General features: G+C 52.1%; 1 protein-coding gene across 3 annotated transcripts; it reads left to right on the top strand.

Annotated features, from left to right (window-relative positions):
- Window positions 1–25,684, top strand: RUBCN (RUN and cysteine rich domain containing beclin 1 interacting protein). 3 transcript variants are annotated; one of them, XM_026045416.1, is made up of 23 exons: window positions 1–57; window positions 2,919–3,072; window positions 6,318–6,401; window positions 7,506–7,665; window positions 8,247–8,353; window positions 8,922–9,062; window positions 9,317–9,473; window positions 9,960–10,511; window positions 11,076–11,120; window positions 12,515–12,604; window positions 13,248–13,363; window positions 13,836–14,034; window positions 14,375–14,476; window positions 15,289–15,363; window positions 18,248–18,308; window positions 18,835–18,967; window positions 20,343–20,488; window positions 20,774–20,838; window positions 21,534–21,772; window positions 22,382–22,443; window positions 23,201–23,354; window positions 23,732–23,825; window positions 24,283–25,684. In XM_026045416.1, the coding sequence occupies exons 2-23, from the start codon at window positions 3,034–3,036 to the stop codon at window positions 24,444–24,446; spliced, it is 2,985 nt and encodes a 994-aa protein (XP_025901201.1). In that variant the 5' UTR covers window positions 1–57; window positions 2,919–3,033; the 3' UTR covers window positions 24,447–25,684. The 3 variants fall into 3 exon arrangements, with proteins under 3 accessions (XP_025901201.1, XP_025901200.1, XP_025901199.1); XM_026045415.1 differs by lacking the exon at window positions 11,076–11,120; XM_026045414.1 differs by lacking the exons at window positions 1–57; window positions 11,076–11,120; window positions 15,289–15,363 and having other exon boundaries at window positions 2,925–3,072.
- The last annotated feature ends 64 nt before the right edge of the window (window positions 25,685–25,748 follow it).

The following is a 25,748-nucleotide window of genomic DNA, read 5'->3' on the forward strand; positions in this document are numbered from 1 at the left end:
GAGAGACTTGCATCATSATCCCCTCTGCAGTGGCATCAAGCAATTTCTAACTCCAAGGTTGGATTCTGCCTGTATTATTGCACTGTAAAAGCTTCAATTATGCCTGGAGCAATTCCTGGCAATGAGCTGATATGGCTCCAGCTGGAGATGGAGTTTGTATTGGAAAGCAGGGAGCTCCCAGGCTGACTGTACGGAGCTGGTGGTTAAAGTGGGAGGCTGAGTCAGGGAGCATCTTTAAAGAGAAATGTATGTGAGTCTCACTGATATTCCGGAGTTTCAGATTTCATGGGCAGCTCTGAAATAAGGATCTGGGATTTTTTTTTGCTCCCAATAACCTTAGGGAAAATCTGTTGAAGCTCACAACTTTCAGGATGGAATTATACTTTTTTTGCTGTGTGAAGGAGTGTACCGTAATCCTTCAGATAACAACCATATTTTGTGCAGGCCCACCCAGCATGTTGTTTCTCCCGGAAATACTCTCACTGGCATCTGGGTTGTGGTGTTGTCAGTGTCTCCTCTGCAGTCAGATCACATYCAGATTCTTGCCTGACCTACATCCCCGGCTAGAACTGAGCTCTTCTGAATGAAAGCCTGAGAAATTCAGCTGCATTTCAGGTAGGGAGCAGAGCGAGCCACCCTTCCTGCCAAGCCTTCTTTCAGCATTTGAGAAAATGCTGCAGTTAGCCTGGCAGCAGCTGCTGTAATTGTGGAACCGGAGCAGAGACGCGGCAGGGAACTGTGCAAATGCTCTCAGCTCCTCTTGGTGGTGAAAACCAGGCTATGCTAAAACACGAAGGCAGCAGCAGATGTGATTCCTGTGGAGGTAACTCTGCTCATGCAGCGTGACCCACCGTGGGTCTGCTGCTGCCTTGGCCCTTCCTGGAAGTAGCATGATTTGCATCAGGGGTGAGAAATTTCGCGTTTTTTTCCTGTGATGTGATTTCACTCGTTCTTGCCTCTTTATGAGCCTGGGTTAAGCTGGGTTAGAACTGCAAAGAAGAAATCTCTTTATTCGGTAAAAACAGACGGACTTCTCAGTACTGCTGTGAGCACCTGCTGAAACAGCCTAGAGGCAGCTGCGTCCTGGGCATCAGCAGAGTCCTCTGCATCCAGCTTGGGAACTGCTCTTGAATCCTTTGGGTCAACAGCTTCGGTCCTATGGGATTCTCGCTGTTGATTCAGGGATATAATTCACTTTTGGTGGCTTCTGAATCAGCTCAGCAGAGATGCTGTTATTCTGCTGTTTGTGTCCTGTGTGCATTTGAGTTCAGTGGCGGAGGCGCTATCTTAACATTTGAGGTTATTTTAAAAGGATTAATTAATTGATATTTGTCTCCCAGTGTTAAGAGCAAGTTGTGACTCCAGTCTTTTGGAGACCCTCAAYATCTGTGGAGACCCTCAATTCCTTCTTTAACAAAATAGGTCATTTAGGAAGGGCTCTGCTGTCACCCAGTGTGTACCAGCCTTGYGTTCCTGTGAGCATCACATTCTTTTTATAGCATAAAATAACAAAGAGGGAGTTTCCCTGACTCACTGGTTTGTACTGACAGTGTGAACTGACAGGGCTTTCATTTGCATTACTTAACACTGGGTGTTAGAAATAGCTTGGGAAGGAGCTGATGAAATGAAACTGCTGCCAGCAGCTGCCCTCTGACCAGGGGCCCAGCCTCCTGCTTTGTGCAGCCACGGCACGAGTGGAAAAAAACCTCAGGAAGTTGCCTTTCCTGGGAGGAATTACTGACTGTGCTTGCTGCTTGTGAGTTAACATATCAGGCTTTCATTCTACGAGGTCATCTTGAATGCTTAAAAAAATGCAGAAGCAGATTTTGGGGGGCATTTCCACACCCAAACATGCCTTGCAACATTCCTATTGCTGCTGGAAGAGTTGCTCCCATCTCAATCTGTCTGTCTGACAGCTGGTGTTTCTGCTGCTACACTGTCAAGCAGCTTGAGTGGGAAGGGCCAGAAGTGAATCTTCCAAGATTTCCTTCTCCAGAGCTGCCTTTGCACAGGCAAATCTCCCTACCTTTCCRTTCTGTCACTCCCTCTTTGTGGCTGTTAATGGTAATTAATTTTTTGCTGTACACAGGGCAGCTGCTGATGAGAAATGCTGCCCAAGTTCTCGAGTACACCTGCCATTTACAGGTTGTTAATCTCTGTCAAGAATGTAATTGGCTTTTTGTAAGAAYGGCTGCTTTTATCTGCAGCAGCTCAGGGACAGAGAGCAGCCCCATGGCTGCCCACGTGCCTGTCTTCTACGCCGTGGGACAGTGTGTCTTGTTCCCAGGTGCTGGGTTTGAACAGCTAAAATGGTTGTTTGCCCCAGCCCGTTCACAGACTTCCCCTCTGGGGAACGGGGCATTTCTTCATGCTGGAAGTGCTGAAGTGCCTGATGCAGAGCAAACTGCTCAGCAGAGTGCTGGTGGATGCAGCCTGGGCTGCTGGTGTATCTGCTGATGCTGTGTAGGTTGGTGTAGGTCACGATGTTGCCCTATGGCTGCTGTGCATCCTCAGCTGAAATGCTCCTACAGCTGAAATGCTCCTACTTTCGATAGTCTCTGATAGCCTTGCATCTGATATTAGGCAATATCCTGGTTGRAAAAGAGGTCCTCAGTCTTTGCTGGGCGATACTGTACAGTACATTGCAGACACCTTCATGCTCCATCACCTGAGACCGTGTTGCTGCAGGTACCRGTCATCACAAGCGTTACTGCAGGGCTTCTGGTCCACTGGCCATGGCAGGGCTAGGGCAGAGGGAGGTGTAAGGCTCCCTACCTTAGCCTTGCTAGCTTCTGGTCTACCAGAGGTTTCCAACTGACCAAAGTGACCTTGGAGAGGATGTGTTACCGCCGTCCTCCTCCGCAGCTGCTGTTCAGCTCTCTGATGCTCATTAGGGAATTTGCTGTTTTCCTCTGCAGGAAGGAGCACTGGAAGCTGCTAGGCAACCTGAAGACCACGGTGGAAGGTTTGGTGTCCACCAGCAACCCAAACGTCTGGTCTAAGTATGGCGGCCTGGAACGGCTCTGCAGAGACATGCACAGCATCCTCTATCACGGGCTCATCCACGACAAGGTAGGTGTCTGTCCTGCCAACGCTGCTGTCTGTCCGAGCAGCTTTGGTGTCAGCCCCTGAGTGGCTCACCTGGATCTATCTGCTTGCAGTTTTCTTTAATGCTTATAGTATGGATTGAGTACAATGCTTGCATCAGTGGGGGAAATAATTAGAGCAGGAAATGAGCTTGCTTTGCAGGCACTGTAGCTGGAGGAGGGACCTGCGTATGTGTTCGTTCAGTCACAAATACTTTGACATGTTTTTTCCAATTACCTGTGTTGTCCTCTGTGGTGAGAGACCTGCCCCTTTCTTCTTTCTTCCTGCTGCAGCCTGCAGCAAAATGATAAAGCTGAATTCACTGTGAGTCAGCCTCGTATCATGGGGACTTGGACAACTCCCCAGTGAGGTTGGGCAAGAGAATTTACTGTTTCTGATTAGCTGTGTTAATAATTGTGGCCGCAGCCTGGTCTGCACTCTGCATCAAGGGGATGTCTTTCCACACTCTCATCACCCCTCGCAGTTGCTCATCCAGCCATTCCCTTCTCCACGAGTGCCTGGCAGCATTTTTCTTTTCCACTCTGGGAGAGTCTTTGTGTGCAGRGGCCTGAAGATCTCCCCTTCAGCTTGCTCCTTGCACCACAATTATTTCTCAGTGGAAAGGTAAAGCAAGGCTGCAGGGCATGCTCTGGGGAAAGCTTCCCCTCAGCCAGCTCTGCAACCAAATGAGCAGGGTAGAGAAACCAGAAGGGTTTGCACAGGGCTGGCTGGGCTCCAGGTGTGGCAAAATTGCACCTATATAATGCTGCACTCAAGCTTATTATTTTGCCTGCAGAAAGAGTGAGAGAGGCCCTCCCAGCGTGGCGCTTTGCTACCTAAATTCGTTAGCTGAGGGCGGCCCTGTCCTCGTTAAGGATGGTGCACATTAGTGACCTTTGCAGGGAGGTAAGCAGAGACACAGAGAAAGAAGTCAGCTCTTAAAYGCAAGGTGTGCACTGCTCCTTTCTGACAGTCTAGGGTGATTCATCCTTGTCTGTGTAGTAGTTGTTTTTCACGCCACAGCTTTAGAAAATTTAAACAGCATGTTTGTCTWTCTTGATGCTTTTATTGCTATGTAAAGGCGGTTCTTTTAGTTAGTAATGTCTCTGGTGCTTAGGGATGTGTGATACTACAGAAGGCTGGATCTAAAATAGCTGCAAAGGGAGGTTAATAAAAATAGAAAGTTTCCTAGCAGTTTTTTTTTATTTGTTTCAGCTAACTACTTCCTTTTATTTATCTGTTTTTACATCAACTTTGTTTTTACAACAAGGAATAAAAACAAYAATGATGAAAATTTCCATATGTACATGTTAACAGAACCAGGTGAGAGAATTTTAACTTTTGAGTGAATTTTATTTCTTCATCAAAAAACAACTGGATCTAGAAGGCTAAAATTTCCATTCTAATTCTCTAACCTTAAGCTTCTCAGAAAAAAGAACAGAGAAACCACAAAACAGAACATATTTGTCTGACATTTGTGAAAGAGGAAATAAAGATGGAGGAGAAAATTAGCATTTTGGCTAAGAGAGACATTTTGAGGCTGTGTTTTTACATGATAGAGGGATGGGGTAAATAGCAACTCATCTGCAGTTCCTCTTAACTGGAAGAGTAACTGAAAAGAAATAACTCATTGTCTGAGTAAAGGTGAGGCAAACAACAACAAAGAGCTAGGAGAAATGCAGCGTTGGAGCATGTTGTATCATGTTTCTTATCTGCTGCACTCAGCCCTACTGGTGTCCTTGTTGGTTATATTATATTAGGAGACAGCAGTGGTTTCTGTTTTCGTCCGGGTGTGTTTCTGTGCTGCCCTTTGTGTCCCCTTGCTGAGGTCAGGCTCTGGGCAGTGCTGAGTCGTTGGGTCCCTCCTCCGGGTCTTGTTCTAGCAGGAAGAGGAACGGTGATAATGGGAACTCCGTCAACTTTGGACTTGGCACGCCTTCAAATACCATAAGCAAGGAGGGATGGAGTGATTTGTGGGAAGATTGGGAGGATTTTGAGCACAATTCTCTAATTTGAGTTTGAGGGGTAGCAGGTAGCATCTGAGGAGGGATTCCTTCTATCTGTGTGCCCTTTTCTGGCCTTGGCTCCACTCCAGGCTCCATGATGAGCTGCAGTTGGCAATGCGGGTCTTTAGGGTCTTCATTGCACTGCAGCAGGGGCTGGGGCCTTCCAGTGCCATGTCCCATCCGTGTCTAAAGATATATCCTGTCTCCATTGTGTGATGGACTGGGATCTTACTTGATGGGATTAAAAAAAGCTTGGGAATCTGCTGTCTCGTTGTGGCTGTGCTTGTGGAGCTGAATGCACAACTGGTGGGTCAGTGTGGCAGGAACAGTAAATGACTTATCTGCCTCAGGCCAGTATTGCTTTACTTGGTCTCTGTCCCCTTTTGTGTCAATATAACTTTCTTTTACTCTCATTATTTTTCTCTATTTTCTGTGAGCCCGTTTTCCCATCTTGCTAGGGTTAGGGGCTCACAGTAAGATGGGGCTACTCTTTTATCTGCCTTTTAGCTGGTGCTGAGGTTCTGCAGGGCCAGGCACCCAACTTGCCCTGATGYTTTGCCCACTACGTGCGAGAGACACTGCCTGCTGCAGCAGCAGGGAGGGCAGCTTCAATTCAAAGGCCTGTTCTTCCTCACGGCAGCAAGGTCGGCGAGATGAACCCTGGGTTACACAACTCCCTTGTCCAGGGAAAAGGGTGATCAGGCCTTACTGAGCAGGCCTGCAGTTCTTCTGTGTTATGAAAGGTGAATGCCCTGGGCTAGGCTTCAGGACTGGCAGCCCTGGCCTGGGGTTGCCCAGTCTTTGCTTGGGCTCTGTGTATCCTTCCAGTTGTTTCTCCTCTGCCAGTTGTCTCACCTACTCTGTCAAATGTCTGCTTCCTCTTTGGATATAAAAAGATCTCAGGACAAACCAGAGGTGGGCGTTGCCATCAGAACAGTTCCCCTTCCCGAAGCCTTTAGGCAAGTGGCTGTTGGGGGCAGATTGGGCTCTACGATCTGTCCTGACAGGTTGTAGCTTGAATGCCTTGTCCTAGAGGGCCAGCTCTATCGTATCGCTTCTGCTCGGAAGGATTTAATCACTTCTTCCCTCTCGGTGCCTGTTGAATCTCATGTGGCAGCTCTGCTGGAGGTGTCTGATGTCCAGGTTTGCTGCTGTGAACTTGCTGCWCCCAGTGGGTGTTGCAGAGGGGCTTTCGGGGAGTCTAACGGTGCCTTTCCTGGGCAGCTGTGTTGCAGACAAAAGGATTACTGGCAGTTCGTGAAAGACATTCGCTGGCTGAGTCCCAACTCTGCTCATCATGTGGAAAAGGTGAGTCCTGGTGGGGTGGCTCCGTGTCCCCAGCAGGGAAGGAAGCGGGCGGCTGGCGTATGAGCCTCCCTGAGGAATCAGTTTTGCCTCCACTGTTGGCCTGTGGCAGATGAAGTGGCGGACAGTGGAGCTCGCGGGGAGGGGATGGCTCCCCAGCCCTGTGTATGTGGGGCTGAACCAAGCAGGGCAGCCTTGTGTTTGTGACAAGCCCATGGTTTAGGCTGAGACAATCGGCCACTTATTTCTCACAGGCCACTCTCCAACTCCACGAGGTTGGTACAAAAGGCGTCACCAAGGGAACCAGCACAAATGATACTTCTCTGTGCTAACGGGTGATTTATGCAGCTGTACAAATCTCTAAAGGTTTGGGCTGCCTCATTTCCTGGTTGTGTCCTGGCCTGACTATTCCCTTGGTTCTTCTGTTCCTGGCTTTTGCCCTATGCTGACATGGGGGATGCTCTCGCTCCTCGGCCCCTGTGCCCTCACAGACACCCCAGTGCAGGTCGCTCCCTCTGTGGCACAGGCACGGAAGTGTGAGCAGGGCGGGTGGCCTCTGCTGCAGTCTTCTTGAGRAGCCATGAGGAGGAATGCAAAGAGCTGAGCACTGCACGTCTGTATGTGCAAGCTGCTCCTGGGCCCGTGCTCAAGGCTGGCTCAGGAGGATGTGAGCTGTGAGTGCCCTCAGCAGCACAGTCCAGCTCTACAACTCAAGCTGCAACAGCCCAGGCTATGAGCTGTGATGTTCCTCGGTTAATGTGTCAGCAAGATGATGGTCATCCCCTCAGGAAAGCATTTGCTTTGGGGAGCGTGGGGTCTTGTGAGGTCAGGGCTGTGACATATGGGTGGGAAAGCATGTAGGAGAAATACGTAGTGCTGGTGGCTGTAGGGAGGAGAACTTTGGTCACTGGTGCTGGTTGACCTTTGAAGTGTTGTTCTTCTCCGGTGCTCTTGTCTCCCCGTCCTGCCTCGATGAGGAGCTAGGAAGCTGCTAGGATGTGGCTGTGTTCCCCCTGCGGGGACTGGCGCCTGAGCTGGAAGGGTGGAATAATCTCTGCCGCCCTGCTAGTCTCTGCAMGCCCTGACTGCCGTGGTGTTCGTTTGCAGTTCATCAGCCTGCATGAGGACGGGCAGCCCAACGCTGACGGCCTGAGCGACCAGGCTGTTGCGAAGCTGTGGCTGCAGCACAGCCTGCAGTTCCACTGCCTCTCGGCACAGCTCAAACCCCTCCTGGGCAACAGGCAGTACATAAGGAAGTTCTACTCAGGTAAATAGAAATGAGCCTTTTTCCTGTTCTTACTAAAACATCTAGCTGGGCCTTTCCCCTTTACCAGAGATTAGGTACTTTTTTTTTCTGGGCTTTCCTCACTGTCTGAATGAGAGCTTGAGCCTGGGGGAAGGACAGAGCATCAAGCTCAAGCTCTGACCTTAGATGGTATATGGAAATGCAGCTGTATTTCCACTTTGTAGATAAAAGTTGAAACAAAAACTTTATGCACCTCTGTGCATGTTCACACCTTTTTGAAAGCTTGAAATTTTGTCAAAAATAAGAATTTGGTAGCAAGGACAAACATCTGTGTTGTCAGGGGATCTTCAGCCTGTGTCAATAGGCTGATCTTCAATCCTGTGCCTATTAGCAGTGGGGAAAGAAGTTTTTCAGCAGCCCCTTTTTAATCAAAACAAAAACCTTAGCCCAGAATATAATAATTTGGAAAGGGAGCCTTTCAGCTAAGGTTTATGCTAGACCTGGGAGACTCTTTCACCTYCTGGAGTGGAGATTTAGGGTCTGGTCCAGCACTTTGCATTTCYCAACCCTCTGTGCGCTGAGCAGCACTGTCCTCTCCGCAGACACTGCCTTCCTGCTCAGTGACTCCCACGTCACGGCCATGCTGCAGTGCCTGGAGGCTGTGGAACAGAACAACCCCAGGCTCCTGGCTCAGATCGACACGTCCATGGTGAGTTGAGGCCCCAGCTTTGTGCCTCTGGCTCTGCCCGGAACGCTGTCCAGCTGTGACTGCTCATACAGTGTCTCATTCRGAGCACACAGAGCCCTTGGACAAGGGCCTGGATTGGAATTAGYGAAAGGAGCTCCAAGAGAGAAGGAAGTGATGGCCTTTTCCCTGCACTGTCCATATGAGCCTGTCGGGGTGGGGGGAGATGGCTAATTGGAGTGTGTATTGAGGCCCCTCATTTCTGGCTGGTTTCTAGGATTCGAGTGTCAGGACTTGGTAGCAGGGACCAGTTCTGTGTAAGGAACATCTTTAAAACGGTCCCCTGAGGCCTCAGGCCTCAAGACTAGGTGCCTGGTACTGAGGGACAGCTCTTCTCAGAGGGGATGTGCAAACACCCAAGGCCCAGAACACCTGGGTTCCCACCTCTGGTGCCACCCCTGACTCCTGAGGCAGCCCTGTGCCAGCCATCACCCGTCTGGAGGAGGGAAACAGTGGCTGCTTTCTTTGCAGAGAGCTCCCCAGAGAGGAGACACTAATGATGTTTCATTAAATTGGGACTCTGTTCTTCCAGCTGGCCGGCACGTCACTGCCACCCGTGTGCGCGTCAGGTCCCTCTGCTGGGACAAGGGAGATGAGTGACCGCGACGCTGAAGGACATGGGAGCCGTCTGCCTGGGGCACTAGGCTGCCCGGATCATTGCACTGAGAGCACGGTAATTTCCAGATGGGAGCCTGCTGCTTTGCTGTGAATAGAGAGCCGTTTCCCTTCTATGCCATGGTATTTTTTTCTCCGTACCCTGCAGACCTAGCTGCTTCCCTCTGGGCCCCAGAGCTGCAGCTCTCTTCACTGGCTGGTAACCGGGTGCTCACACGGGGCACTGTAGGTCGATTCCTTGCTGTCTCCGTAGCTGCTCCGTTGGCGTGGCCCTGTAGGTGCTGGTGTATTAATGATGCCCCCTCTGTTCAGTTCACCAGGAAGGGGGAAGGTCTGTCTCCAGTGACAAAGAGCCACAGCCTGACTGCTTCCTCTGGATTCCTGCATGTACCAGCTGCAGACTGCATGCAGCAGCGTTGCTTGGGCTCCTTCTCTAGCCTGCACCACCCAGCCTCTTCCAGCCTTTCAGGTAATGGGAGTGGGCTGGGAAGCTCAGAATAGACCCCTTGCTCATTCAGCATCTGAGAGTCCACAGTTTGCTCTGGATCGTCTTTCAGATGTTAAAATGCAGCTCTAGGGAGCACGTGTTTGTGGCTTGCTCAGGCTTCTGAAAAGCGGGTTGTAAAACCCCTCTGTGCAGCCGGCAGTAGCGTAGCGGGGTGAGTGATCCCTGTGCCTGCTGTGAGCTTCCTGAGCCTCTGCACAGAGCAGGAGTAGCCCGTGTGTGCCAGGACCGTCTGGGCTGCTGCTTTGGAAGTGGAGCTGCAGCTAGGACAAGGCTTGGCCTTTTCTCTGCTCTTTGATTTGTTGTGCTGGACTGGTGCAGGGAGAGCTCTGCCTGTTTTAATACAGACACTCCTTGCCTTTGCTGGTGGGGACCAGGCATGCTGGTTTGAAGCCATGTGCATGTTGCTTGTGCCAAGGCGTGTGACATCCTGTTCCTGCCTCTGTCCAGACAGGAGACCAGCAAGCTCCTCTGTCTTCTGTGGCCCCAGCCAGCCTCAGGAGCACTGCCTGCCCACCAGGTCCTCCTCCTTCAGCGTGGGCAAGTCCCCTCTGGAGCAGCCCAACTCTGTCACCCGCTGCCACATTCCCTCACCCAAAGACCCCTTCTCTCCAGCCAGCGAGATGAGTTCCAGCACCACCAGCCAGAGCGAGGACACTTGGACGGGGAGCCAGGACGATCCGCAGAGCGATGCTAATGATGGGCCGGAATACCTGGCCATTGGAAACTTGGGGCGCCGKGGCCGGGCCTGCAGTAGCACCAGCAGCACCAGCACCAAGAGCAGCAGCTCCAACCTGTTCTCCTCCAGCAGCTCCCAGAAGCTGGACTCGGTCTCCTCCTTGGGAGAGCAGGGGGCAAGTGGTGGAGGTGGAAGCAGGGGCACGAGCCTGTTACGCCGCTCCAGCTTCTCGGAGGGACAGACATCAGCAACACAGGGCATCCTGAAGAAGAGCCACACGCGCTCGCACTCCGATACCAACGTGGCTTCGGGGAAGTTGCACGGTAATGAGGCTGCTGTTCTGGGCTTGGGGTTGGATTTGGTGAGATGTGGCCTGTGAGAAGTGCCATGACCGAGAGGCTGGTGCTGGCTGCTGTTCAGCACCACACAGCACAGATGAGTTAGGAGACGTGTGGGTGGGCAGGTGGGAAATGGGGTCTTTGCCCTGCCGTGTGCAGGGAGGCCAACTGAGCTCTGGTTCCCAGAGTAGAATTCCTTGTGCCCGTCCGTTACTGGTGTGGGCCTAGGCCTGGGGAATGGCAGCGATGCTGCGGCGTCAGCAATGCCGCCTTCCCACCGGGCTGGCCTGGCTGAGACCGCTGCAGGGCATGGGGCTGGGGCTTGGGCTTCTCGACACCCGCCGTGCTGGTAATTTGCTGCGTCTGCCCGTGCTCTTGGGTGGGTGGACAGATGTGGGGAGGAGTGGGACRTGAAGGAGCATCCAGTTCATTGAAGTTTGCCCTGCTGGTGCTGCATTCTGGTGAGAATGGCAGGTCCTTGCTGAGTGGTAACCAGTCTGTCTCTGTTTTCTCTCCCTTAATGCTGCCCTCCTCCTCCTCTGTGTCCAGGAGGCCTCAGGGATATCACCATTATAATAGAAGATCCAGTGGCAGGTTTGGGAGCCAGTGTAACCGCCCTTCATTGGCGATCACTGCATTAAATTCAGGATTTCCATCAACCCATTGGTGTCCATTTAGAAAAACAAACACAATTTCTTCCCTGAGTCCCAATCCTTTGAAGGATTCCTTAAGTTTATGCATGCTGCCTGACCGAGGACCCCACACCAAGAATGGTGCCTGGCTCTCCTGCATGGTGTTATGAAGTGTTGCTTCCCCTTAACCTCTCTTTCACTCCCTATTTCTTTAGAAACCAGGAGAGATTTCATCTCTCATATAGGGAATAAAGGCTCAAAAAACCAAAAGGGCCATTTTCTTTTTTTCCGCCAGCAGCACCAGCTGCTTCTGGTGGCCGCAGCAAGGAGCAGCTGGTGTCACTGGGCTCTGGAGCCCCTTGCTCAGGGTTATGGCATGGAGCTGGAGGCGAAGAGGGGTAGGAGGTGCAAAGGACAGTGTTTGCCCTTCAGTTGTTCCCATTCCCCTTCCCCTCCCCATTCTTTCCAGGGTATTTTTAATCTCCTCCCTCACCCCTAGCTGTCTGCGCCTTCCCGTGGGCAGCAGCCCTCACGTTGCCRCATTCAGAGGTTCTCCAGGGGCACTGCTAGCCCTGCAGCACCTGTGGGGTTGTCTCTGACCAGGCTGGCTCGTGGCAGTCGCTACCAGCTCAGCCTGGCACTGGGCAGCACCGGAGCGGGGCCTGGCAGCAGCCTGTGCCGCTCACCTTGAGCCCTGCAGCGCAGGAGCTCACCTTGTGTTTGTGAGTCGTGTGCAGGGAAGCTGCCTGTCCTAGCCGAGCGTCARCGTGTCCTTCAGCCGCCTCCGGCCACCTCTGTCCAGGCGGCTCTCCAGGGCTCGGAGCCCCACAGGTCCCTTGGCTGCGCAGGTTTCCCTTTTATCGTGACTCCTCGCTCTGTGGGTCACTCTTCAAGATGCTCTAGAAGGCAGAAGAGGAGGCTGGTAGGGGCACTTGCTAGAGGGAGCTGCATTCCCTGATTCTGCTAGAGGTTAAAGAGAGGGTGACTGGGGACTTGACCGCTCTGTGGCTCTCATGAGTTTCTCTCCTTCTTTCCCCTTCTCATCTCCTGTTTCTCTCAGGGGCAGTTGCCCTTGGGCACTGCAGAGCAGTTCGATAGTGCCTCTTAGCCATCAGCTTGCTTTTTACCTGCCTGAAATGCCCCTTTAGTTTTGTCCTCTTTRTGGGTTTGCATATGGGCTAGTGCCCTGCTCCATTTCATGTGTGGCGTCAGCCAAGTGGTTGATTTCTCCCGTTGAATTCCATCCATTTGTGTGTGTCACCTGTGATAATGAGCTCGTTCCATTTCACGTTGYACTCTGGGTTGGGGTAGGTCCCTCTTGGATGCTGATGTGTGTGATGTTGTCCTCCCTTACAGAGTCCCATGGTGACACAGGCAGAAGAAGAGGGCCCGTCTCTGGTCAGAGCAGTGAAGTGAGCACACCCAGCTCTCTCTACATGGAGTATGGTGAGCACAGGGAGCCCCAGTGGGGACCTCGGCTTGTGGCAAGACTCCTCTGTGCACTGCAGTTTCTTCAGCTGCTGGCACCTGCTTGGGGCATACAGGCTGACAGGAGCTGGCTCTGTGATGAGCTAGCTGRGCTCTGGCAGAGCTTGTTCTTGAGGAGAAAGCAGCCAGAAGGTGTGTCTGGCCCTGTACTTGAGTTAATGAAGACCTCCAGATATGCTAGTATTTGGATACTCCCAAATACCAGCAACAGGAGCTGCTAGAGATGGGGATTTGCAATAGTCAGCGTGGGACCAGCAGTGTTTGTGCTGGTCAAGTAGTTTCAGGATTTTTCTCTGCTGAGTCCTTTGGAGTAGGTGCTACCTTGGACCTTGKGAGATCAAGGAGTTCTTGTGCTCCAGTGATGTCAGGATGCCAGCTGTGGGATTTTGTGTTGTCATCKGGAGGGCTTCATATTGCTTCCTGTTGGACACTAGAGTGGGTGGAGCAAAGATCAGCCTACTCTGTTCTTACAGTGGGATGGGCCAGCTGTTGGCCATGTGGGCTTGATGGAGTCTTAGTGCAGAGCGTGGGGTGTTTCCCAGTGCTTTCAGCAGTGGATTTCCAGGTCCCTCCCTCATATGCTGGTATTTTGGTTTTTTAGACTCCGGCCAGTACCTGAGTTCAGGGGAAGGGATGTTCAGAAGACCTTCAGAAGGGCAGTCCCTCATCAGCTATCTCTCTGAACAGGACTTTGGCAGCTGTGCAGACCTGGAGAAGGTGAGGAATGCAGCAGAAGCAAGTATGAATGGGAGAAAGTATATCTGTAGTTCTTCCCTCCCTTGGGAAGACAATTCCACATTTTTTTTTCTGCCTTAGAACTATTCAGAGGACCTCGGTTTTGAATCTATGCTCAGTTTTGCTCATTGGTGTCTGGCAGTCAGGATCAGCCCATACAGCCCATACATGGCAGCTTTGCAAGACGGCTCCTTAAGGACTCCTCCAGAGGGAATGTGTTACACATCCTTTTTGTGTAGGTGACTCTGTATTTTACAAGAATTCTGGTGCTTAGGAGGGCTTGAGTTTCTAGGTCCTCATAGAAGGTCAGGTTTCATATGGTCAGCAGGGATCAGGGAAGTTTTGCCTCCCTCAAGGAATATTCAGCTCTTTCCTGGCACAGATGCCAGAACAATGTTCTCCCCAAAGTCCCCAGGTTTCCCCTAATGCAACCCTGAAAGCTTTTGCCTCACAGGAGAATGCCCACTTCAGTATCTCAGAGTCACTCATTGCTGCCATTGAGCTGATGAAGTGCAACATGATGAGCCGGCAGCTAGAAGAGGAAGAAGAAGACAGTGACAAGGAGATACAGGAACTGAAACAAAAGATTCGCATTCGGCGCCAGCAGATCCGCACCAAGCACCTCTTCCCTACCTGCCAGATGGGTTCAGACAGTGAGTGATGTCTTCTGGGGGCATCAAATGGTGGGCGGTGGGTTTTCTGCCCATTACCTGTCCTTGCAGTACCCTGTCTTCCTGTCTGTTCATGGGAAACAATCATATTATTACCAGGATGTTGCAGAGATTTGCAAAACTTTGGAAGACCTTAATAGGACTGATACTATACACTAGTAACATTTGTGCACAAATATTTTCCACAGTATTTTCCACTCTAAAATTTGTCCCTCCTTACCCTGGGCCTGTCTGGGTTTCAGCTTCTCCCTTAGCTGGCAGTTATCCCTTCAGACTGCTCCCACTGATGGCCTCGCTGTGTCGGGTTTCTTTTGTCCCCCAGGCCTTGTGGCAACAGACAGTGAGTCCCAGTTCAGCTCCCACGGCTCCATGCGACTRTCTGACTCGGGCTCTGCAGAGGATGTGGAAGAGTATGAGATCCAAGGTAAGAGGGAATGGCTATGCTAGGTGCTTGCTTAGAACCAGACTTCTCCTGGGTATGATTGTGTTGAGGTCAGTCACACTGAACAGGAGCATGTCCCTTGGCCTTCAAGGTGGCTTTTTCCAAGCAGATGGCTGAAACCTGAGCATGAACAGGACAACCAGGTTTCCCTCATGTGGTGACATGACTTGCCTTCAGAATCTTCTATAATCCTTTAGTGCACAGCACTGCTAGTGTGTAGGTAGTTCCTGTTTCACTTACCAGGTCTGTGGAGCTAGTGTCACAGGTTTAGATGAAAGAGATGGGAGAGCCCTGCTCTCCTGCCCAGGCAGAAGTCATAGTTTTGAACATTATTTTTTCTCTTGGATAGGAACAATGAATGCTGGTCACATCTTGACTTGTAATAACTGTGAGCTCTGCTCCTAGCAGCTTGAGTAGCTGAGTTTATTGCTTGCAGGAGAGTTGCAAGAGTCCCTGGGTGTCCCTTTCTTTCCAAGTCTGGTTCATCCTCCAGAGTGGATTCATTTCTCAGCGATACTTCAATCAGGCTGTCTGTAAACGACAATAATAGAAGACAGTGCAGTTCAGTGTCCAGCTATAAATTCTCAATCTTCCTGTCTCTGACTGCTGACAACAGAGCCCTTGTTTCAGTCGCTGAGGGCTAGATTTTGGGCTCCGTTCTGAATTCTGTGGAGGGGTGTGTGGATTCAGTTCTGAGTTCTTCCGATGTTAGTGCTGCTCTTGTGTTATGCCCTTTCTCTTTGGCCTGGCCAAAGCACTGAAGTGAACTGTTTTGTCATCACCGTGTTATACAGATGGTAACGATGGATCTAACCTGATTCAAATGTCCAAGAACGGCCTGTCAGTGTCAATGGCTTCCTTGTTCTCAGGTAGTACCCGCAGAGCTCCCTTGCGGCACGCGTGCGTGTGTGTGCAAGGTGTGTGTGTGCGTGTGCACATGCACCATTCCCACATGCACCATTCCCAGTGCGGCCCTGCTGGCTATCCCAGGACGAGCAGAGGGCTGCATCAGTGTTCGGGCATGAGACGTGAGCGTATTTCTGCTCTTCTCCCTTACTAGTCTGTACATATAGACCAGCTCCTTCTTAGCTCTGGTGTGCCTGATTTGGGAACCGTGAACAACATCATCCAAGTAACAGTAGGAAAAGCCATGGAGGGATGATATATTGCAGGAAAGCAGAGAGGAGCTAGAGCTGTGGGCACCAGGATGTGTTTTCTGTAATATTCTGGATATATTGAGCATACCCACTGCAGTGATAACCTGCCTTGCCTGGGGTTGGGTGCAGCAGGGCAATGCTGCAGCATTGCAGCTCTGTAGCTGCTGAGGGAGGAGCCTGGGCTGGGTGAGGTGGGACCAGGTCTCCATCCCAGAGAGTCTGTCCCTCTCAATGTTACGGCTTTGAGTGGAGCTGCCCTGCAGCTCCCATTGTAAATCTTTGCTTCTCTGAAGACAGGGAGAGCCAGGAGGGAAGGAGCCTTGCTTTTAAAATAACCCTGCTGTCAGCTTTTGTCCATCGGGCAAGGCTAGCACAGGACTGAAGTTGCAGTTGGTGTGTTGGGGAGAGTTATCCTGCTTGTCTTTGTGGAGCAGAACCATGGCCAACCATTCCTGCCCTGTTCAGACTTGCCATAAGAAAGAATCCTTCCACAAGGAAGTCTTGAAAGAAAGAGGAAGGTCGAGCTGACAGGGTGCAGGTGTTTGGTTCCCAGTGGAGGCACTGCCCATGGGGSTCATGTGCAGCTGGGTTTCACTCARCTGGTGCTGCTGATCCATCCTGCTGGGCATCCGACATCAGTGCGTTGCTCCTGCTGGACATAATGGCACGTGGAGCTGTCAGCCCTGCTGTGTTTGCAAGGTCTGGGRGTTTAGTGCCAGAGTTTCATCTCTGCAGCGGAGGCTGGGGCAGGAGTGGTGGTGACATGATGCCAGTGCTAGCCCCCGAGGGACCTTAGGATCAGATCCATCTCCCTTTCCCATCCCTGAGATGATGCCAGACTCTGCCCACGGCCCCACCTGTAATACTGGGCCCACACTGCGTGTGCTGTACTGTTTGCTTGAGTTTGTCATAGCCTAGGACCATGCGAGTGCCTTTSTGCATAGAGGTGAAGGCAACAGAGCATGGTAGATGTCTGTCCTGTGTTGTACATATTTGGGAAGCTGTGTTTGCCAACTTCCCTGTTTTCTGCATCTAGAAATCTGTGTGATAAATATGTGGATTGCTTAGCATTGGGATGCTTTCACATACCTGATTTTAGTAACGAGTGTCAAACAAGGAGGGTTAAGTGTCTGTGCTGGTCTCTACTGGCCTGATGCTCTGAATTTATTGTAAGGACTGTGAAGGTTACCTTGGTTCCTTGTGTATCTTTGTCCCTTTCTGAAGTGAAGGTACTTGGTGTCATTCACACCTGCAGGGTACCTGCTCCTTTTGGAAATCCCACTTCTTTTTGTGCCAGGGCATCCCTGGGAGGCAGCCGGGCTCTCCCGGACGGATCCGGAGTTGCTCTCTTTATTGGCTCTCTTTGTGGGGCTGGACTGTGGCCTTGCAGGCCTTAGTGTGCAGTTGGGGCCCGACCAGGAGTGGATGGGCACKGTGCGGGTGTGTGTGGCCACCTTGCTTCAGGTAGATGAGCAGAGTGACCCTGGAGCTTCCCCATGCCACATGCTGAGCAGCTGCTTGTGGCTGTGCCTGTGTCAACTGTGGTCACTACAGATCCCATTCCTAGAGCTTCTGTGGGTGCAAGGAAGGGGAACTGCTGGGCTTGGGACTGTGGCACTGGCCCCTTTCCTTCCTTGACCTAGAGTCCTTTCCCCTAACATCTCGTYCTTTTCTTCTAGAAGTTTATCTGTAATGAAACAGAATTTCTTTCCATCTGCTTCCTTCTGCTTTGTACTGCTATAAATGTGTCCTGTCCCAGCGTTCTGCTGCCATTCAGACAAATTCCCTGTCAGGGTTTAACAGAGGAAACCAGCTAGAGGGACAGATGAGTGCTGAAGGTCGTGCTTGGAGAAAGCTCTGGTGCCTGAGACCAGCGCCAAGGAGCAGTGTGTGGCTGGAGGAGCCCTGCAGCCCTGGGCTGCTGGGGAGATGAKTGATGGGAGGAGAAAAGGACCCCGCGAGAGCCAAGCTTGGACTCTCCCTCCTAGAGAGGATGTGATGGTCTCTGCAGGCGCTTGGCCACTGCAGTTGTTGGCCAGGTCACTGCACGGATCTTGACATGTCTTTTGATGCTGGGCGTAGGCTGCCAGGGCCCATCGTTGTGTGGGTTGTTGATGAGCTGTGGCATGGGTAGTGTTTTATCTAACAGGTTTCAGTTAAGCAGTGAGAAATGTTCTGCATCCCATTGCTAATCTCCTGCATACTAAATATTGTTGCTAACCCTGCTGTCTTGCTCTCCTAGTTCGAGCTCTGTGTGTGTGTGTGTGTGTGTGTGTGTGTGTGTGTGTGTGTACACTTTTTCAGGCCATATAACCTCTAGGTTTTGGTGTGTGATTTGTACCAGCAATCACTCTCATCCCCCAACCCCAGGTCCCCTGTGTTTTCACAGCATTCCCACACGTCCTTCCCTTGCAGCTCTACCAGGTGGCTGGTTAGACTGCACCTCTCCTTGCTGTTCCTTGTCACTGGTAGAAGCTGAAGTTGTAGTTTGTGTGTTTCTAAATAGCTTGATGAGTTTTAAAGTGAAGCTTTGGCTTGAAGTGAGCATATTTTCCTGCCCTGCCTTGTCTTCACTTTGTACCTGTTTGTGGTTCAGATGCAGACATCAAGAGGAACCCAGCCTCCAGCAGGAAGTCCTTTCGGTCCTCGGAGTCCATGTACGTCTTCGACTTGTAGTGAGACATCTTGTTACCAAGTTCCCCKCCCAGCCCGAATTTGCTCTTCAAAATGTATCTATCTGCTGCTGCTTTACATTGGAGTGGGCATCTCTCCCACCTTCCCTCTCCACAGTRCCTTAGGAGTGGGGTATGGGTACATCCTAGCCTTGAATTTGGGAAGCAGCACCTGGGTGGGTATTGTGGGCAAGTAGATCACAAACCCTTTTAAGCATAGCTGTCATGTTATTGCTCTGAAAACGACCCCTTTGGGATGCAGAGATGCTCTGCATGTTGGGTGAGGKGAAAGGCTTTGTTTCTGCCTGGCAGCTTCTCAGGTAGGTTAGTACTGGACAAGCAGTTTCTCCTGTCTCATACAGACACTGTCTATTTGCAGCTGTAGGTGAGATGTTTTCRTATTTGGCTTTATAAACAGCTGCTAAAAGTTGCTTTTGAAACAAGCTGGGGTGTTGGAGAAGATGGCATAGCTCTGAGATGCCTGGTATTAACCATCTCCTTCACTGTGCAGATCCCACTCCTTCCTCAATTCCAACTCAGCAGAGGCCGTGGCCATGGGTCTGCTGAAGCAGTTTGAAGGCATGCAGCTCCCGGCTGCCTCCGAGCTGGAATGGCTGGTTCCGGAGCACGATGCCCCCCAGAAGGTGAGTGTGAGTTTGTGTGTGTGTGCATATGCAGAAGGTTGCAGAGCTGCTGGGAAGCTTCTGTGAAGGCAGGTGGGACCGTCTGAAGGTGCCAGGAGAGAAAGGAGACAGCAGTGAAACACCCTGGATGGAGCAGCACGCAGCACAGAGCTCCCTCTGCACTCTAGAAACTCAGAGCTACAGAGTACATTTGATCATTCTTTCCTAAATTCCTGGCTTTGCACCCACTTTGTTTCCTCTGCCCAGGGGCTTTGCTAGTCCGGGTGAAGGGAAGGACAGGTTTTGCTCTGGCTGTTGTCTATGCCTGAGCTGTCGTGGTGGCCTGTGGCACTGCTACTGTGCGCTGCCGGGAGCCTTGTGTAACAAGGGCAGAGGAAGCAGTCTGGGAACAGCAGCAATTCTGTGCAGGGTAGAAGTGGGGCAGTGGCTCAGCCTGCAGCAGCTGCTCACTGGCTCTCTTGTGGAGCGTATTGATGGGCTATTCGCTGTTGGTTTTCAGGGCCTGGGACGGTCTCTAAAAAAGCTCTTTAGGYGCCCTGGCTGGTATAAGAAAAGGCAGCTTTCCAGAAAGCTCCTTCTGGTATGTTGGGAGTGTACAGTGTGCCTGGAGGGAATGTGCATGGACCACAGTGTGCACTAACAGTCTCAACGGAGCAGTGTCCAGATGGGTGACATAGGCATGTTCCTGTCTGGTGCTGGGAAGTTTGACTTTGGCTTTGGTGTCTGTCTGAGGGCTGGGTGCAACTGCCAGGGCAGGCGTTGGTCTGTTTGCAGTGCCCTAACCTGGGACTGCAAGACACACTGTGCCCCATCTCACAGCAGGAAGAGGCTGCATCTCTTCGTCCTGTGGCCCTCACTACGCTAAAGATATGCTCATGTCCCTCTGGAGTGGCCTGCCCTTGAGGGCACCTCACTTAGCATCAGTGTCTTCCATCCTGCTTGGTGCTGAGCAATCTGCCAAACTCTTCAGCCTGCCTATGACCTACTCGTGTCCTGCAGGGCTGGAGCATCCACAGCCTACCGAGCTGGGAGACCAGCTTTGTGTGGAACCATGGGGAGACTTGCCCGGCTCCCTGGCCTGCCTGGAGAGTAGGAGCGGGCTGAGAATACCTGGAAGAGCCCTTGTGGAAATGGGTGCATCAGAGCTGGGCTCTGCCGCTGGGTTATCCTACAGCAAGAGTGCTCATATCCCCAGGGAAATCCTTTCTGCAGTCTCCCCGTTCAGATGGGGCAGCCTGGTTTTGGGACAGGTGTAGGAGATGGGCATCAGGCTCTTTTCCAGACACCCGCATTTGTAGATGCCTGTTTGGCCACCCTGTCGCACTGCCCTTGTGGTGCCAGGCAGGGATCTGACTCTTTATCCTGCCTCTCCCAGCTCCTGCCCATCCCCGACTCTCTGCCCATCTCTCCTGACGATGGAGAACACGCTGACATCTACAAGCTGAGGATTCGCGTGCGTGGAAACCTGGAGTGGGCCCCGCCGCGGCCACAGATCATCTTCAACATTCACCCAGCCCCAACGTAAGGACCTTGTGGACAGCAGCCTCTCTGGACCTCTGCCCTTYCTTAGAGCTGATTATTTTCTCCTTCCTGCTTTGCATGTGGGGCTGCTCTCTGCTTTCAGCCTGATAGTCTTGCAGCTAGTGCAAGAGCCATGGCTGGGATGCACCGGGACACAASAGGGGCCTTTCCCCTCTGCTGAAGCATTTTCTATGCTTGAGTGGCCAAGTCCCACTCTGATGCCCATCCTGTAGTGCCAGCTGCTATCGGTGCTGGACTTATGTGTCTTTCCTTGTCGCTGGGCAGGAGGAAGGTGGCTGTGGCCAAGCAGAATTACCGGTGCGCTGGCTGTGGCATCCGGACTGATCCTGGTGAGTGCTCAGGCCCAACTCATAGTTGGAAAGTGAACGAGTTGAAAAACACTTGGGTTGGGTGGATTATGGCATGGAAAAAGTGGGTGGATTATGGCATGGAAAAATGGTATGCTCTTACCCACTATAATTACTCAGGCTCCGTCTGCATGTCAGTATGTGCCACCCACAGAGGAGCCTCCTTCCTCAGGCAGTTGTGGGGCTGGGGGAGGCAAGGAGAAGCCGACCTACCCTTCTATGTTGGTATGTCTAAGATAAAATCATCTATTGGGGCTCTGTAAAGCAAGGGGCTTTGCACACTTTGTATTGTCTGGTAGACTAGTGGGTCCGCAGTGGCTGTATCTACAAGTTTGGGTCACAGGTTTCATGGGTCCTTCTCAAACTCCTAGTTYAGCTGACGGGCCGTGCACAGAGCTGTGCTGTCACGGTGCTCATCTGCTGTGGGTACAACTGTGGAGCTCTTTGAAGTAACTGCCTTTCCTAACTGTGTAGGTAAAATTGACTCCCCGTGTCCAATAGAGAGGGTGCAAGCCCAGACACAGTCTGTGTAGGCTCTTGCAGACCCCAGTCTGAGGCTGAAGGACTGGCAAGGCTGCCTTGCCTGTTGGAAACTGAGCAACACTAAAGTCCATGTGTCTAGGTAGAAGCTGCCTACACCTCARCTGATCTTTTTCCATGTTCTTTGGCTCGTCCAGATTACATCAAGCGGCTGCGGTACTGTGAATACCTGGGGAAATATTTCTGCCAGTGCTGCCATGAGAATGCCCAGACAGTCATCCCGAGCCGCATCCTGCGCAAGTGGGACTTCAGCAAGTACTACGTGAGCAACTTCTCCAAAGACCTGCTGAGCAAGATCTGGAGCGACCCGCTCTTTAACGTGCAGGACATCAATGCTGCCCTGTACCGGAAGGTGAAGTCTCTCAACCAAGTGTGGGTAAGGCCCTTTCACATGGGTTCCTGAGAAAGGTGGTGGGGTCTGGGTGGAGTGGGTGGCTGTATTCACTGCTCTGTGAATAGAGCAGTGCTCTGGTTTTGCTAGACAGTCCTCCTAACTGCTGCTTTCACAGAGGACTTTCTCTGAGATCTCAGAGCTTGGTAAAAGGAGCCAGGTAGTATGGAGGGATATAAGAGAGTGACTAAGCGACTTTTTCCAGCATCAAATAGCAAGTGGCAGAGGTAGAAGTAGTCTGTCCCGACATCTCCAATTGTAAATGACATTTTGGAGAAGCTGAGGAAAGGCAGGTGTATTCATTTTTGACAATTAAGAACCTCTGCAGTGTGTATTTCCTTTTGCATCTTGCTCCCTGTGCCAAGATGTAGAGTGGGAAGGAATTTGCCTGGTGTCCAGCTGAACCATGGTGTATTCCCTGGAGCATGGGGATGACTTGTACTCACTTGAACCAGCCTAGTATAAACATTTCTGTACTGGGAAACTACAGCTGAGGAGCAGCAGCAGTCATCTCACTAGAGCATGAAGTGGAGCACATGTTTAGTTAAGGCCTATGCTCTGTTTACCAGTCTTGTGTCCCATCTTCCTTACCAGCTGCTGCGAATCCAGCTCTTCCACATGAAGAACATGTTTAAGACCTGCCGACTGGCTAAAGAGTGAGTCCTAGGGTACACATTTAAGCTGTTTTGCTGTCCTAGTCTGATGTTGGCAATTTGCAATAGGGATCTGTGCAGACTGTGGATAAATGGGGTCTTTCAAAGTCTATGTCAATGTCTCTGTGACCTCTGAGACCTCAGTTGAAGAGCTAGAGTTCCAGGGGGGYTGTGAGCGCTGGTGAAGCCCAGTTCAGGGCACTGAAAAGTGGTCCCACATAATCAGCTGCAGTGAGTGGAAGGGAGCTCATTCAGGGTCCCCTTGGCATCCCTCACTTCCTAAAGGCTCATTCCAGGGTCCCGCTGCAAGTGGCTGGATAACTTAAGATACTCCATCTGCAAACCTAGAGCAACGAGCCAGATTCTTCCTTATGGAAAAAAATGCAAACCACTGAAACCAGCAGAGTTATGTGATGGTGGGTAGAAAGTATCTGGAGGCTCAGGACAAGGCAGTGTCCAGCACTGACCCTGTTTGTGCCCTCGCTGTGCCTCTTCAGCTTACTCAGACCCTGCAGACTAAAACATCGGCTATTCTGTCCCAGCAGCTGGCTGCCAGCTCTGCCAAGTCCTCTAAAGCAAGTGCTTCTCAGTCCTTCTCCGGTGCTGTGGGACARTTGTGCTCCAGCAGCCAGGGAAGGTGGGAATGGGCAGGGAGTGAGGAGGTGGGTGGAAGGAGAGGCAAAGCAGAAGCAGTGAAGAGAGAGGGGACGGAGTTAGTGGAATCTCTTCCCTCTGAGGTCTGGCTTCTCTGCCCTCGCAGCCTCCTTGACTCCTTCGATGCGGTGCCAGGACATCTGACAGAGGATTTGCACCTCTACTCCCTGAGTGACCTCAGTGCAACCAAGAAGGGAGACTTGGTGCCTCGCTTGGCAGAGCTCCTCAAGGCGGGCAGCCTGCACGTTCAGAAGTGCATGGTAAGGCCTCCTAACCTGCCTTCCACACAGCTCAGCACCCTCTGGGCACCCTTCGAAGCAGAGCAGGCTTTGCTGCATAAATAATCAATGCCTTTGATTAGCTGGACAACTGCAGAATTAAAGGAGTTAACTGGTAGAGCTCCTGCCTGTTCCACAAAGTTGCTGCTTGCCTGTGCAGGTTGTTTCCTACTCTGGTTTGACACTTGTCCCCCAACACGTGCTCACTCTGCCTCGCTGTGCTTAGTGCTGGGGAGGGACAGTCCTGCTTGGGTGGAGCAGAGCAACGTGTTTTCCTGTCTAGCCCCTCTCTGCTTCCCACTTGGTTTGCCAGGGAGATGAGCATCTGGCCAGTTCTTCCTTGTTTTTTCTCCTTCTAGCTATGCCAAGCCAAAGGCTTCATCTGTGAGTTCTGCCAAAATGAGGACGACATCATCTTCCCCTTTGAGCTCAACAAGTGCAAGACGTGTGAAGGTGAGATACTGGGGAGAAGCAGGGAGGGGACAGGCTCCTGGGCTGGTGGTATCTCCCAGCTTGTTTTCACATGGCATCGGTGATAGCATGAGGGTTGAGCCAAAGATGGACGCAGACAGACGAGGTGCTTGTGTGCGCAGCCTGTTTCTCTGCACTGCACCAGCAGATCAGCATTATAATGGTGTTTGGCCAGAGCTGCTGGTGTGGTGGAGTGTGCAGGTGCCTTCCTGGGCTTGCAATGTGCTGCCTGCCCCAACTGCAGCCTTCAGGTAGCAGCTCAGCTCCCCAGTGAAGCGTGTGCTGCTTCCAGAACCATGACAGAGCCCCTCCACTTCTAATGTTTGTCTTGTCATGGCTTTTGCTTCAAATATCTTCCTACACCAGTCTAGAGCGTTCATCTGCARGGTATAAGGTGCTGGGCAGTCTGTCAAGCCTGCTCTCCCCCTCTCCCCTGCAGARTGCAAGGCCTGCTACCACAAATCCTGCTTCAAGTCCTCCCGCTGCCCTCGCTGTGAGCGGCTCCAAGCCCGGCGAGAGCTGCTGGCCAAGCAGAGCATGGAGTCCTATGTCTCGGACTATGAAGATGAGCTGGAGCAGCAGGAGGCAGTGGCAGCCACATGAGATGTCACGACGGAGGAGCAGATAGTGGGTTTATTTGTGCCTGTGGCCCTTGCTGCTGGAGACGGAGGGGACTCCGAGCCAAACGGACCTGCGCTGAGGAGGAGCAGTGGGAGGGCTGACTCACCAGGTGCCTGGAGCCCCATCTTCAAGGGATCTGTCTTCCCCTATGCAGCAGTGCTGAGCTGGGGAAGGGTGAATCTTCCATCGTCTGCTTTGCTCCAGGCACCAGTTAGACCTGCCCATGCCTTTGCCTGGGGAAAGGCAGCTGCTCCTGTCTGTCCTGCAGGCAGAACACAGGCCTTCACCAAGCAGTTGCTCTTGTGCCTCTCTGCACCCTTCGCCTCTGGGTGCTGCTGGGCCAGGCAGGGTTCATTTGCCAGTCCCTGTGCCCTCTTCCCTGRGCAGGGTCTCTTGCAGGGTTGGCACTTTCTGCTCATCAGCTGGATGCTCAAAGCTCTGGCCATGGCTCCCTGGAGCGGGGCTCAGCTCTCCAGTTCCTTCCATCCCATGTCCTGCTGCTAATGTGCATACGTACGTTGGGAACGGCTGCCTTTGGAAAGCAACCACGGATTTAACAGCTTCCATCTTCAGCTCAGCCTTGAGAGCGGGCAGGAGGCCTTTACGCACCCAACAGCAGCAGAGGAGGTGCAGAGAAAGCGCCAGGTGCCTGTCCTGCCTCTCCGAGCTGCCCGCACGGGGCTGCTCCCTCCCCGTGCAGCACAGCGTGTGCTGCAGTGGGGCATCGTGCAGGCAGCAGCCACAGGTGCAGCTGCACGGGRGGACAGCGTGGCAGAGCTGACTGCAGGGACAGGCTTGCCCTGCAAGGACACACAGTAAGTGAAGCAAGGTGGGGATCATRGCCCAAGCAAGCTGTGCAGTGATGGGATGGAGTGCCCAGCTGCTCTGCACATCCCTTTGTCCTCACACCTCTGCTGTGTCCTGCTGGGGAACACATCCCTCTAAGGGTCACGTGTGACCTCAGCCCTGGCAGTGGCAGGAGGACCTGCCTGGGGTGCAGCTATCTTGTAACTGGGATCATTTGGGACACGTGCAAAGTTTGTTTTCAGCCCTCTGGTCACTTCCCCGGAGCCTCTCTCAACTTGCTCTTTTAGGTCGTTTTTAATTTGCTGGATTTTTTATTTTTTTAATGTGCCCATTTGTCTTTTGAACTGTTTGTCCCTCTGCAAGGTGGTGCCTGAAAGGCCTCCCTGGGGCCATGCCCTCTGCTCAGCACTCGCTGCTACAGCCACCTCCAGAGCTGCTCTGCTCCCTGCAGCCCAGCCCTGAGCAGGGCAGGGGTTT

The sequence above is a fragment of the Nothoprocta perdicaria genome, unplaced genomic scaffold (genome assembly GCF_003342845.1).
Source record: "Nothoprocta perdicaria isolate Ctin4 unplaced genomic scaffold, notPer1 scaffold_4, whole genome shotgun sequence".
Lineage (NCBI taxonomy): Eukaryota > Metazoa > Chordata > Aves > Tinamiformes > Tinamidae > Nothoprocta > Nothoprocta perdicaria.